Source organism: Ambystoma mexicanum, chromosome 2p, assembly GCF_040938575.1.
Source record: "Ambystoma mexicanum isolate Mex_15411 chromosome 2p, UKY_AmexF1_1, whole genome shotgun sequence".
Classification (NCBI taxonomy): Eukaryota; Metazoa; Chordata; class Amphibia; order Caudata; family Ambystomatidae; genus Ambystoma; species Ambystoma mexicanum.
The window spans coordinates 796,963,188-796,976,342 of NC_090923.1; the positions used below are offsets into that span (position 1 = coordinate 796,963,188).

The following is a 13,155-nucleotide window of genomic DNA, read 5'->3' on the forward strand; positions in this document are numbered from 1 at the left end:
ACCCTTATCGGAAAGATCCAGCGCAGGACCTTGCTGAACCTGTTTTTACCACCCTTAGCAAAAAGATTCAGTGCCGGACCTTATTAAACCCGTTTTTACCACCCTAAGCAGAAAGATTCAGTGCAGGAACTTGCTAAACCTGTTTTTACCACCCTAAGCAGAAAGATTCAGTGCCGGACCTTATTAAACCTGTTTTTACCACCCTAAGCAGAAAGATTCAGTGCAGGAATTTGCTAAACCTGTTTTTACCACCCTAAGCAGAAAGATTCAGTGCCGGACCATATTAAACCTGTTTTTACCACCCTTAGCAGAAAGATTCAGTGCAGGAACTTGCTAACCCTGTTTTTACCACCCTTAGCATAAAGATTCAGTGCAGGACACGTCAACGTTTTTGGAAAGGATGGCGTGTATCCATTAAGAGGCCCCAAAGCTACAAGACTTATCAATTCAAGCCGTGGAGTCTGCCGTTACCATGACTATGTTGTGCTATCTTTCAGTCGATTTGTATGTGCCACGGTTATCGAGGCACTCTATTAGCAATGTGCTCATCAGACGATTCCATTTTCCAGGATCCCCCAAAACCGATCAAGATAAAGGACTTTCACTTTGTGGTGCTTTTCAGGCCTTTTTGCCACGAGATGCAAAGTAAGAAAGTAGCCCTTGGCTTCGCCTTCTCAGGGAAACTGAAGCCTCCCTCCCTCCTCCTTCCACCAGTGGGGGCACCTCTGAGGCCACAGGAGGCCCAGTCCTCTCGGCGCCCCAGTCAGCAACAATGCTCGCCACTGTGGACGGGAGGGTTCACTGCCGGCCGTTCCTCATTCCTGCGGTCGGCAGTGGATGAAGCAGCCCGCCAGGCCATGCAGAGAAGCCGTGGGTACGAACTGGCCAGAGCCCTGGGCTTGCGGGCGTGAGGAGGGAGTCTGGTTCAATTGTTCCCTCGGAAGAACTCCTTGCTCAGCAGTTCCTGGATCCCCCCCTCCCAGGCCCCCTTCTGGCCCTTCGCCACGTATCAGTGTTTACTGCCTTTGTGCCATTATTGGTCGACTGTGCAAATCAGGGGGATCCCATCAGGACCGCAGCTGGGCCACATTCAAGTGCTTTACGGGCCATAAAATCGCTCTGTCCTTTTGGTTGGAAGTCACTTATCCAAGGCCGTCCTTGGCCGTTGACTCATGCTCTCCTGGCGGCGCATTAAGAAGCTGGAACTCGGCCTAATCCCACCATTGTAGTCTCGAAGTACGGGGCCCTCGCCCTACGAGACAAGCTGCATTTGGGGGCTTTTTCTCAAAATTGACTCCTTGTCTGGCGTGAATAAAACACCCTTTCACATTGGCACTACAAAACCTCAGGAGGCCACAATTCCTCTTTGAACCCGTGTTGGGATCTGGAATTCCCTTGCCTTTGCTTTGTTCTCTGCTGTTTTTCGCCGCAAATTGGCATCAAGGGATCTCCATGGTGACCTGGCCCCCACAGTGCAATTGGTCTCTGGCTAATGGTATTTCTAATACATCGCTAAGCGCCCTCTTCCCTTCCGGGGGCTTCACAGGCCAGTAACAGCCTAGGGCCCAAGGTGTAGGGCCAGAGCGAAGGGAGTGCCTTAACGCCAGGCCCCGGTGCTGTGACTGACTGGCCGGGAAGCCCTAAGCCTTTCTATTCTATGAACACTTAGCAGGAAAAGTGATGCAATGGGTGAGGTAATAGCATCACCCACTCTGCATACTGTTCCCTCTATAAATGAATCTATCCTCGCTTATCTTGTCTAGGAGTTCTGATTCCCCTTCCTACCACTACCGTTACTCTTGACCTATGGAAGGTCCAATCACTTTGCAACAAAACCTCTTTCCTGACTGAGTGCTTAACCCCCCCCCACCTCCCGGCCTCATCTATGTTATAGCTATCATTTAGAAATGGATCGCCCCCCTATCTCTGCTAACCAGGCACCTCTTCAAACGGATTCCGTCACAATTACCCACTCTGCGTAACTAGCAAAGAAGGGTTCATGGCTATACCTACAGACCCTGCCTGCTCACCTCTCTTAACTTGTATCATCCTCTGGGCTGCCAACCCATCCTCTGTACCCACGCCCTCTGGGACCATCAAGAACCTGGCACCTCAAACCAGCCCCTACTACTTTGCTCTTGGACCTCCCTTGGTTGGTACTAAATAGCTACTGTCCAACTAATCTGGGGGAAAAAAACAGTCTGCTGACCCCAGTAACTGGGCTGGCTATCGCCTTAATCTCCTCCTCCCCCACTGCTCTACTCTGAACTGTGTAGTATTTACAACATACTTGCCAACAGAAGAACAGATTGGGATCCCCTCCAATTTGAGTTCCATAGCTGACAGTCCATGGAAATGGCGCTCACCTCTCCAACCTCCTAACCACTGCTGTCAGGCTAAATTCTTACACTTCTAGATCCCTTTTCCATCTTCAGCACTGTCAATAATCCCTCACTCTCCCACCCACTTACATTTCCATCTGTGACCCATGCCTTGACAGGATCAACGCCTCAATTCGACTGGTCCTTCTCCATCTCTTGGAACACTGGGACTCATTCCCTCGATTCCCCTCTCCTAGTTGATGTTCTTCAGTGTTCTTGACCCCCTGTTCGTCACACTCTTTGCCTCCTTTACCATTAAACTAATCTCTTGCTTGGGCTTCTTCGACCACCTACCCAAATCACCATCATCATCATCATCATCGTCTTATTCTTCATGACGCCAGAGCTATCTTCTGGTATATTTAACTGTCTTGATACCACCAGGACCCAATTTGTGTAAGAGTGAACTTCTCTACCTGGAAGTTCCCAACATCTCACCCCTCCCAAATCTCCCAACGTTACTTTCCCCTTGACCTCACCCCATTGCCCACAAAGATCATCATCTTTGGGTCCTCTATGATGGATAACGCCAGCATCTACTGCCACGGCTGCCCGAGCCAACTGACTATGCCCCAAATACATCTCCACCTCACCGAAAACCCTGACCTTCACGCTTGTCAACAGCCAACTTGAATACTATTTTAGCCTCCTCTTGGGCGCCCCCTCTACTCTCTCAGGACCCTCATCCTACAAAGAACTGAACTCTGAAACCTTTGCACTCTGCAACCTTCCACTTCTACTCATCTCCACCTACATGCAGAGTGGCTCTCCTTGCTACGCTGGGCCCTTACAATCTGCGCTTGCCATTAGCTTTTGGTACGTGATCATTCACTCCTGACCAGCAAGAGGTGGTGTGTTGTGTTCATGTAGAGAACCAGCATGCGTTCCTTCCAGGGGCACAGTGCCTTCTTTGCCTGGCTTGTAGTATACAACTCAAATTCTTCCTCCTGTATTCGCTTCCAGTTTGCTTCTTTGACTGTCGCTGGCTATCCCTCAATCTGGCTCAGTTTGCTCTTTTCGCTCTGTGCTAACCACCTTGCTCTCTCATTCCCAAGCATTCCCCGCCCTGTCGTTTTCCCTCTCCCACCCTGCGCTGCCTCCCTCTTTCATACCCTCCTATCTCCCTCCCTCCGGTTAGACTCCTTGCTCCCCGCGGTCTGAGACAGCAAGACAATCGCCACTATACATGTTCTGCCATTATAGCAGCTCCTACCCAGGGAGAGACAGCGGTCTTCAGTGACACCATCATCCTCCCAAGCCCCTCGTTCCGCTACCCAGCCATTAGACGCTCTGCTCCAGGTAAGATTTTGAAGTGGGAGTATTTTACTCCCTGTTTCTCAGGAAGCAAAAAAAGCCACTTCCATTCCCGGTGAGAATGTCTTTGCACCCAGTTATTCGTGCACATTACAAGATGCATTTTTGCCTCTTGAGTTCAGGCAGTAATAACAGTAGTTTCTGCCTGTGGATCTGTGTGTGCTACCAGGCCAAACATACCCAAGGAGCTCTGTGGGTGAAAGCAGTGGGATAGGCTCCTTATGTGTCTGTTTCCCTTTTTTTTGCTCATTTCTTGGCAGTAGTTATTTTTTTTTTGTTAGGCAGTAAAAGTGTATGATTACACCCAATATCTGTAGAGTGGCTTGGACGCGTGTGCATAACAATTGTTTTAATGTGTATATTGTGTTTTATGAGTCTGTAGTGCCCCCAGTGAATGTTTCACATGTTCCTCCACCTTCACCGCTTGGATCATGTCATATCCCCACTAATTACGACCAATCATTGGCCTGCACATTGTAGAGGGATTGCTCTGCTTACTCTCGCTTTGTTCATGTACAGTGTTTCTGGAAGAGCATTAGACTTTATCTCCGATTAACACAACATCAGCTGTACAGCAGGGCACCTAGAGGCAATCAAGCTGGAAATACTGTCAAATAAAAGCCTTCTCTTCACTCAAAATGCTTTTGTGTTTTTGGGAAGAGCTGACTCCTCACTTCTGCCTTGATGAAGAGGGTTGTGTTCCTGCTCTCCGGTTTCTCAGGACATGGCAATGAAGCCTGTGCTTTCATAAATGCTGAGAGTTCATTCAGGGGCCATGTTGCATTCTAACCTGCCAGTCTGCTGGCCACCTAAGGCAAGGTTTAAAGGGAATTCTATGTGTGCAATTCGCTGAGCGTGAATTGAATGCCAGAGACACTCCCCCTGCAGTGTTGCTTGCCAGCTGGAGAAGCCTGCCAAGAGGCCTGAGTGTCCTGTGTTCCAGGCAGCGCCGCCGGGTGAGGGAAGGTGGTTTTGGAACAAGAGATCGCAACTATTTGTGCTACACTTTGGTACAGGTGACAGAGGAGCAACAGCAATCTCTCTTCCGCTGCCAAACCCGGAAGTAATGTGCTCTATAATTGACAGGCGGAAATGAATGAGCTCACGTTGCTAAAAAGTATTTGCAGAAACCGGGCACCTCTCTGCAGACACTGTTGCCAGTGCACTCTGCTGGGCTCCAGGCTAGGCATTCCTTTGTAAAAGGCGAGACTCTTGGCTTTGGAGTAATGGGCAAAGGGATTGCTAGCTCAGTTGGTTTCTGTGCTGTGTCACCGTTTAGCAATTTGTGTTTGTCCCACCTGAATAGTCTTGGGCTAGTCTGAAAGGAGGTTTCTCATCTGGGTTCTTCTTCCATTTCAGGATCTGATAGTCGATCAGACGATTGAAAAAGTTTCCTTCTGTGCACCCGATCGGAACTTCGACAAGGCCTTCTCCTACATCTGCCGGGACGGAACAACCAGGCGCTGGATCTGCCATTGCTTCATGGCCCTGAAAGACTCCGTAAGTAGCTCCTCCGACCCTCTAGCCGCCCACTGTGTGTGTGTTCATCCTTCTATCGGTGTGCCGATGACTACATCCGTGCCTAGTACCAAGCTAGGACCTGTCAGCTCGGGCTGCGGGAGAGGGCATGTCAGAGATAAGAGTCTATGTTTTGTAAACGCAATCTGTATATACCCGGGCACAGGTGGTTATCTGGGTTGCTTCACATGGAAAGGAGATGGGGCAAGCCTTTCCCCGTAGACTTAGGGGGGCAGATGACCAACAGTGTAAGAGACCTCCAGATCTCGGTCGGTGTGCTTGAGAACCCTGACTTTCCCAGCCAATAACCACAGGAACCAAATAAGTCAGATACCCCCTTCAGGTAGATCTTGTGCTGTGCTTGCAATGAGCCGCGGGGCAAGCGCAACAGGTGTTGCTGGTTGCCAGTGTTCCAGACTCATCTGGGGATGCCTGTGGTCCCGTGCAGAAGGGATGTGACATAGCAGTTCGGGTTGGACTGACCCTTTTTTTGGGGTGGGACCAAGCCTCATATGCATATGGTCTTTACCTTTTCTGTAATGGCTTTAGCAGGCAAAGAACGATGCTTTGGAGGGTTGCCCAGTTAAGATTAATTCTAAACCTTCCAGCCCTCACCCCTTTTTGTTTTGCCAGGGTTCCAAACTCGGCTAGAGCTCTTTATCTGCTCTGCACGCCCCATTTGGGAGCCATTTCTAATCCTCTACACACACATACATGCACACATGATGATGGATGCATGCGCACACGTATGCTTCTAGGGCGGTGGATGGGCTTTAGGATTATATTCAAACGAACCCTGTCCCGGACCATTTTCTCATACCCAGGGTTTGCTATTTTGGGAAAAGAACAATGATATTAACTATGACACGCAACGTTGGAGGAAACCCAGCGCTAGAGCATTGTTCCTACACCCCCGCCCCACTAAACCTCCCGGAAGAACTGTTCAGTCGAAAAGGTTACTTGTAACCGTGATGCTTGGGAAGTCACACGATCAACAATATTCTGCTGTGCCTTCGGATCATCTGAATACGATAGTTTGGTTGCTTGAGTAGTTTATGTGGCTATAACCGCAGTCAAATGCACTTTACACAACTTTACTCTGTTTCATTGAAATGTACGTTTAAGCACAAAGCGCAGCAAGCGCAGCAAGCGCAGCAAGGCACTGTAGCCAAAGTCTTCATTCAATAATACATACGATACCTTGATCAACTGCACTCTCCTTATACATTCATATTTTATTTCCTAGTCTTCAAAACACATAAGAGGTCAGTTGAGAATGGGTTGGAGCATCGAATGAAAGCGTAAAAGCTAGGTACAATGTTTCTTTGCCTTCATTTTATATGGCAACCCATTTCCCATCTGGCACAAGACGGAGCAGGGGCACGGAGTGAAGGTAACCTCTCCAGCGTGCTTTTCTCCTCCTCCTTGTATGAGCACTTTGTTTTGCACTTGCATGAGATTTCCATGCATGCTTAAAACGAATGGATCGCTATGGAACATGCCTCGCTTGAGCACCTGACAACGAGCAGGCGAGTTCCATAGGCAACCATTAGTAAACGCTGCCTGCAAAGCATCATTTGCTGGCGGCGTTTACTTTTGCACTCTGCCTTGCAATAGTTGAACATTGCATGGAGGGACCCCACATCATGTAAGTGCAAACGTGGTCGAAGTGTATGAAAAAAAGTAGTGGAACTATGTTCCCTGCGGGCCTTCCCCCAGCTCCCCACAAACCCCATAGCCACGTCCCCTCCCACGCACAATCCAAACCCCCAAACAAACACACCTGCTATTTAAGGGAATGTTCAGTGCATTGCACTTGAGTGCAAGTTTAACCGGAAGTTTAAACTTCTTCCTACACTTTTATTTTAAAAGTAAACCATTCCAAAATGGTTTCTTTTTCAAATAAAAGTATAGGAACAGTAAAAAAATGTTTTTTTAAAGTGGAGCAACGATCACAACCGCTCCTGCCCACTTCGACCACTGCGTTGGTGGCCCCCTGCATGCCATTTATTTCAAAATGACCCCCTAGTGTCTCTTCGCCTCTCTCGCTTTCTCCATGTCTTTCGCCTGCACCCAATCACTAGGCACTTGTGGGCCTTGGAATGTGCCATCTGGAACCCACAAGCACATTAAAAGTTGCTTTTACAAACCTGAATGTCTGTAGGGGTCCGCAGGAAGATAACCTATTTTTGAAATCCTTGTGTATCAGTGATCACCATGTCTTCACATCGTTGATAAGATTGTGGGGTGGGAAAACTTTTTTTTTTTTGGGTGTGAAATCAGTTTTCCCGAATATGATACGCTATATTTCATATACTTGAATTCTTTTTTTGTACTGAATTTTAACCTGGCCGTGTTTGTTGTAGGAACCCTATCTACCCTTGCTTCCTTGCTTCCCACGCCCGTACCCTCATACCTTTAGTTCTGGAGTATGAGGTCAAAGTACGCCCGGCTGACGGTCATTTTCCTATCCCACAGGGCGAGCGGCTGAGCCATGCTGTAGGCTGCGCCTTTGCAGCCTGCCTGGAGCGTAAGCAGAAGCGGGAGAAGGAGTGTGGGGTAACTGCTTCCTTTGATGCCAGCCGCACCAGCTTCGCCCGCGAGGGCTCCTTCCGGGTGACCTCTGCATCCCAGCAGGCCGAGCGGGAGGAAGTGATGCGGCAGTTGCAGGATAAGAAAAAGAGCAAGAATAAAGGTAAGGCGGAAATCAGAGCACAGTTTATGCCACAGGAGTGGGATACCTTAATGTGCATCGGGCAGGTGTTTTATACTACTGTTTTAAATACTACGTTTTATATAGCAGTTCATGTCTGATTCCTCTGACTTGTTAACACTCAACTAGTAGGTAGTATTATTACCCTTCTCCAAGGTACTCCATTCACTGGTCATGGAAGGGGGAAGGGCTGAGTCGTCGCTGCTGGTATTTGTATGAACTACTATAGGTTGCATACGGATCCCTAGAAGAGTGGATCCTTAACTTGCGAATCTATCATAGATGTCCAGAGTATCTCAAGAAATTATGGACACAGGAGATAAAGACCACATGTGCATCAGTGTTAATGCAGGCAGGCGGCATGGGTGAACTTCATGTGTGTGGGCGAGAATTGTGAATTGGGCGAGAGTGTGAATGCAGGTCGGGACTGGCAATCCTCTGATGCGAGACCGGCCGAACTGTGAGCGGGACAGGTTGGCAGCAGTGCAAATAATAGTGATAGGCAGGGAATCAGGATATCCTGTGTTGTGAGGTTGACTGACCTATGAGCTGTGCAGGTAGGATGTGGTATGGATGACTGTGAGATGTGGGGGTTGCCTAGATGTGCGCTAGATCAAACGAGGAAAAGGGAAGGCAGAAGCGGAGTGTGAATTGGGAGCATGGCATGGGGTATGCTGTGATTTGAGCTAAACCGAATTGTGAGCTGAGAAGATGGGATGGAGTGTGAATGGGATTGTGAGCCACACCCAAGAACCTGGTCTCTGGAGGGATGCAGTCTCCTGCCTGTCGCTACGGGATATCGGTGGGGTGGTCACAAGGGCTGGGTGCCACCACCCACAACGTGATGCAGAGTTTTGAGGCAACGGTATATGAAGCTTGCTCTTGCTAAACCAGTCCCTTCAAACCAAGCCTTACTGTATACTTTGATCAAATACCCACCATGTTCACATCTCTTCTGAGCGGTCCACAGGACAAAGGACCCAATCATGGCTCACTTCTGCCAAGGGATTGCCATGGTCTGTCTGGTTCAGCTGTATACAATGCCAAGTAGACATAGCAGCCTTTTGCTAGGGACCGCGTATGTCAATCCAAGATGGTGGCCAAGCAATTAGAGTGCTCAGTCCAGGTCTCACTTCGGCCATGCATTTTCAACAGCTGTGCCGAAGCAAGGAATTCTAGTGAACCCAGCCTGGCCCCTAGTTTTGTATTATCCTCAAGTTTACTTGCTCGCAATAAGAATATCCCCATAGGGAGGGGCTATAGCTCAAGAGAACCTGTTGATGATGTTAAAGGACTGTTTTTCTCAGGCCTTTAATTTGGTCTCCAGGCTCTCAACCGACATGATCGCCCACTTCTGCAGTCTATAAGGAGACGCCATAGCACTGAAACTTATAAACTCATTTTCCTATAGCGTTGAACTCATCAACCCATAGAACAGTAATAGCCGGCCATTTTTAATGAGTTGTAATGGAGATGTATGAGAAAAATTAAATCTAATGATTTTCAGTGGAGTTGCAATGCCTATTATTTGGTCATAATGAAAACCCTTGTGGGTTTCGCTTTTGGCAGTTGTCAAGCACAGCCCTGCTTTTTTCGCTTTTTGTGATGTTTATCACAAATACATGACAATGTGATTTGATGGGTTTCCTGCATATTGTGTACATGCCGATATTTTCAGAGTTGTTCACTTTGGCCTTGGACTGGTATTTGGTAACTCATAAGGTAGCAGTTGATTAACTCTAATTCAAGCTGTTGTTCTAATTCTATCATCAGATGTTCTGGAGTTACTTTGGGGTGTTGTGTGATGCAGCAAAATATTCATAAATTAACAACAATTTAGGGGTAACGACTTATTCAAGTTTTGGAAGGATACTTGAATTGAAAAGTAGGCTTTTCAAGAAATAGGCTTTTGGTCTCCTATTTTATATGTGTATTTGGTTTTCAGTGGAAGCCGCGGCGGCGGCAGCAGCAGCGGCAGCAGTGGTAGCAGCGGAGGCTGCAGCGACACCGATGCAGGGGGTCTCTGCCCAACCTGGAAATGTTTCTCCAACACAGATGGCCACAACGCCTGTGGATAAGAATGATGGGCGGTATCAGCATGCCATCCCCCGGAGGCATGCGCCCATCGAGCAACTGGTTAGGCAGGGCTCTTTCCGTGGCTTCCCTGCCCTGAGCCAGAAAAACTCTCCCTTCAAACGCCAGCTCTCCCTGCGCCTCAACGAGCTACCCTCCACTCTGCAGCGCAAGACTGACTTCCAAGTGAAGAACCCAGGTGAGGCCTGTGGGTGCTCTGGATAAAAAAAACCTGTAGAATGTCTGATGGTGCGAGCCCGTTGTTGGGCGCAAAGTGATTTTGGAACTATCCCGGTGCGCTTAAAATATCTAGGTATGGAAATTTATTGAAAACTTCAACTTGTTGTGTCTGGGATGGAGGTTGTTGAGGTGGATCGTGTAGTGTAGATGTCTTGTGCCTAAGTTAGAAACAAGTGTGAGATGTTGTGTTGGGCGTGTGTTTCATCTACATTTGTGCATAGGCTGCAGGTGAGTCTGAAGGTTCGCACATTATGTAGATGGGTGTGTTTGTGTCTAGGTCAGACTTGTTTAACCTAAACTGTGTCGTGTATTTGAGGTATCCTTGCTGTGCCTAAGCTGGAGACCAGCGCCTTGTATTGGAGGTGATTTTGTTTCTAGTCTCGGGTCTGTCCCTGTAGACTTGTGTTCTGCCATTCTGAGCTTGTTGTATTTGGTCTGGAAATTCTCGCTTTTGTGGTGAAATGCTCAAGCTAGTTTTGGTGTTTGTCGGCTAGAGGGGCATGTTTTTTTTTTAATTTTTATTTTTACATTTATAAAGCGCTCACACAGCCCGCAGGTATCGAGGCGCTGTTACAGGAATAGTTTTTTTTTTTCTTAGTTGCATAATTGTGTTTTTTTTGGCTTAGTTACGTATTTATAACGTGCTTAAACACCCAGAGGTTTCTAAGCGCGGACCCGGGGATCGAACCTGTTGTTGCTTCATGTCGTCTTGCTTCCAAGACGCGCACGCTGCCGCTGAGCCATCCTCCCGGGACAAATTCATGAGGCAAGAGACGTGAGAATTCCTCAGAAGGGTTGTAATTCGATGTGCGGGTTGCTAGGCTAGACCCCTTTTGGGCTACAATTTGATTAACTGCCTAATTCATGGAATTATTTGCATGAAAAAACGCAGATTTGCGCCCCTTTCTGCACAAAAATCCCTGTTTGAAGAATGGGGATTTTTGGGCAGAAAGGCGCGCAAATCTGCATTTTTCACACAAATGATTCCATGAATCAGGCAGTAAGTGTGTTCAGGCAATGTTGTCCATGGTGGTCTTGTGTCTGGAAATTGGCACTTTGCATCAACGTGGGACAGAGTTGTCTACACAAATGTGTCTCCTCTGAAAGCTGTGCCATGTATTTAGATTAGATTTTGTTCTCTAGGCTGGTCCTGCCCATGTTGTGGTTTTGCTGTGACTGAATTTGTGATTGGTTAAGGTGCTTGAGTGTATCTTGCCATGTTTAATTCAGAGATCAGTACTGTGTTTTGAGGTGACCTCGCTGTAATTAGGAAATGGCGTAGTCTGAGGAGGAATTCAGTGCACTGAATCTAGACAGATGTGTGTCTAGGTTGAATATTGGAGCCTGTTTCTTAACCTTGTGTCTGGCCTAGAGATTAATCCTTTGCATTTGAGTAGAAGTATGCATGTTATTTGACCAAAATCGTTACCACCAAGAGCCGAGTGTGACAAAGTTACAGTGTCCACATTGCATCCAGTCCATGGTCTGCTTGAGAGTTGGACTGATGGGACTGACCCTTAACTATTTCAAACCCCCCCCCACCCCCACAAGAGAGCAACTACTTGGAACTTACCAGGTCCCAAAGAAGCCGGGTATTCCTGACTGCATCTCTGAAGATACATCAGGTTAACAAATCTGACACCGGGAGCAGATTCCGGAAGTGTCTTTCAGGGATTGAGGGAAAGATACGCTATGGGGAAACATTAGCACATTCTGAGAGACTCCCCTTAGTCAACAGATGCAGATCCTTGAAGGGAAATGCCTAACTTATGCCAACCCTCCACAGCCCCTACAGAAGTGCTGGTGAAGGAGAAAGGTTTCTCCCTCCCCTGCAGCATTCAGAAAAGAAATAGTTCTTTCCCAAAGGGAAAACAATTTTGCACATGTGGGAAATTACTAGAGGTTTTCCTGCCCCTTGGGATGGCATTTTAACCACCAGACATCCACAAAACAAACTTCTATCCAGGAGAACATTCAGGGGGCAAGGAAGGAGCAGAGCAGCAGACAAACACATTCTGCACTTGGAAACCAACTGAAAAAAATCCAATATGGCGGCAAAGCTTTTAAAGACTCTCTTCTGTGGGTATAGGAAGCCATATAACCAATCCATTTAAAAGCTTTCCTCAGCCAATGGGCGAACGGCGATAACCTAATAACTGAGGCTAACAAAAAGTGTATTTTGGGCTAGGAGCTGAGCAGAGGAATTTGTTGAGGAAGTGGGAGAGCATCTTAGCAGGGACGCTCCTTAAGCCCAGAGGAGGAGTGTTCTCTAGTGAGGGAGGAAGAGCCCCCCTGAACTCCAGAAGAGAGGTCTTTTTCAATGAGGGGGTAATGCGCCCCTTGAGCTCCAGAAGAGGGGTCTGCTCCCGTGAAAGGGGGAAGAGCCCACCTGAACTCCAAAAAGTGGTCTGGCCTAATGAGGGGCAGACAAAATCCCCTGAAACCCAGAAGAGGGGTGTGCACCAGTGTGGGGAACAAGAGCCTCCTAACCCCATAAGACGGAAGCATTCTTTTGAAGGCAAAAAAAGTCCTTCTGAACCCCCAAAAAAAGGGCTCTATGCCAGTGATGGAAGAGGGGTCCCTCTTAACCCCAGAAGGCAGGGGGTGCTCCAGCGAGGGCAAGAAGAGCTCCCTGAAACCCATAAGAAGGCCATGCTCCTGTGAGGAAGAGGTGAGCCATGGGACCCCAGAAGAGAGATGTGCCCCAGTGAGGGGGGAACGGCGCACACAGAGGTGAGCCCTGGTACCCCAGAAGAGGGTTGACATCCAGAGGGGGGGGGGGGGGTAGAGCAATGAGACTAAAAGGACACTGCTGGCCCAAGAGAAGAGAGGGGCGGGAAGTAGTGCGGTAGAGAGTGACTTTGACCCTAGAAGAGAGGATGCTCAACAGAAGAGGAAAGCCCGTGGAATCCAGAA

At 48.2% G+C, this 13,155-nt stretch overlaps 1 protein-coding gene across 3 annotated transcripts in view; it reads left to right on the top strand.

Annotated features, from left to right (window-relative positions):
- The window catches only part of NUMBL (NUMB like endocytic adaptor protein), a 300,123-nt gene that overhangs the window by 257,531 nt on the left and 29,437 nt on the right, over nt 1–13,155 (top strand). For 2 of the 3 annotated variants that reach the window (XM_069644461.1, XM_069644462.1), the window contains 3 exons: nt 5,055–5,195; nt 7,692–7,908; nt 9,872–10,198. In XM_069644461.1, the coding sequence (XP_069500562.1) occupies nt 5,055–5,195; nt 7,692–7,908; nt 9,872–10,198 (685 nt within the window). The remainder of the gene's footprint in view (nt 1–5,054; nt 5,196–7,691; nt 7,909–9,871; nt 10,199–13,155) is intronic. The other variant, XM_069644463.1, reaches the window with a different exon arrangement.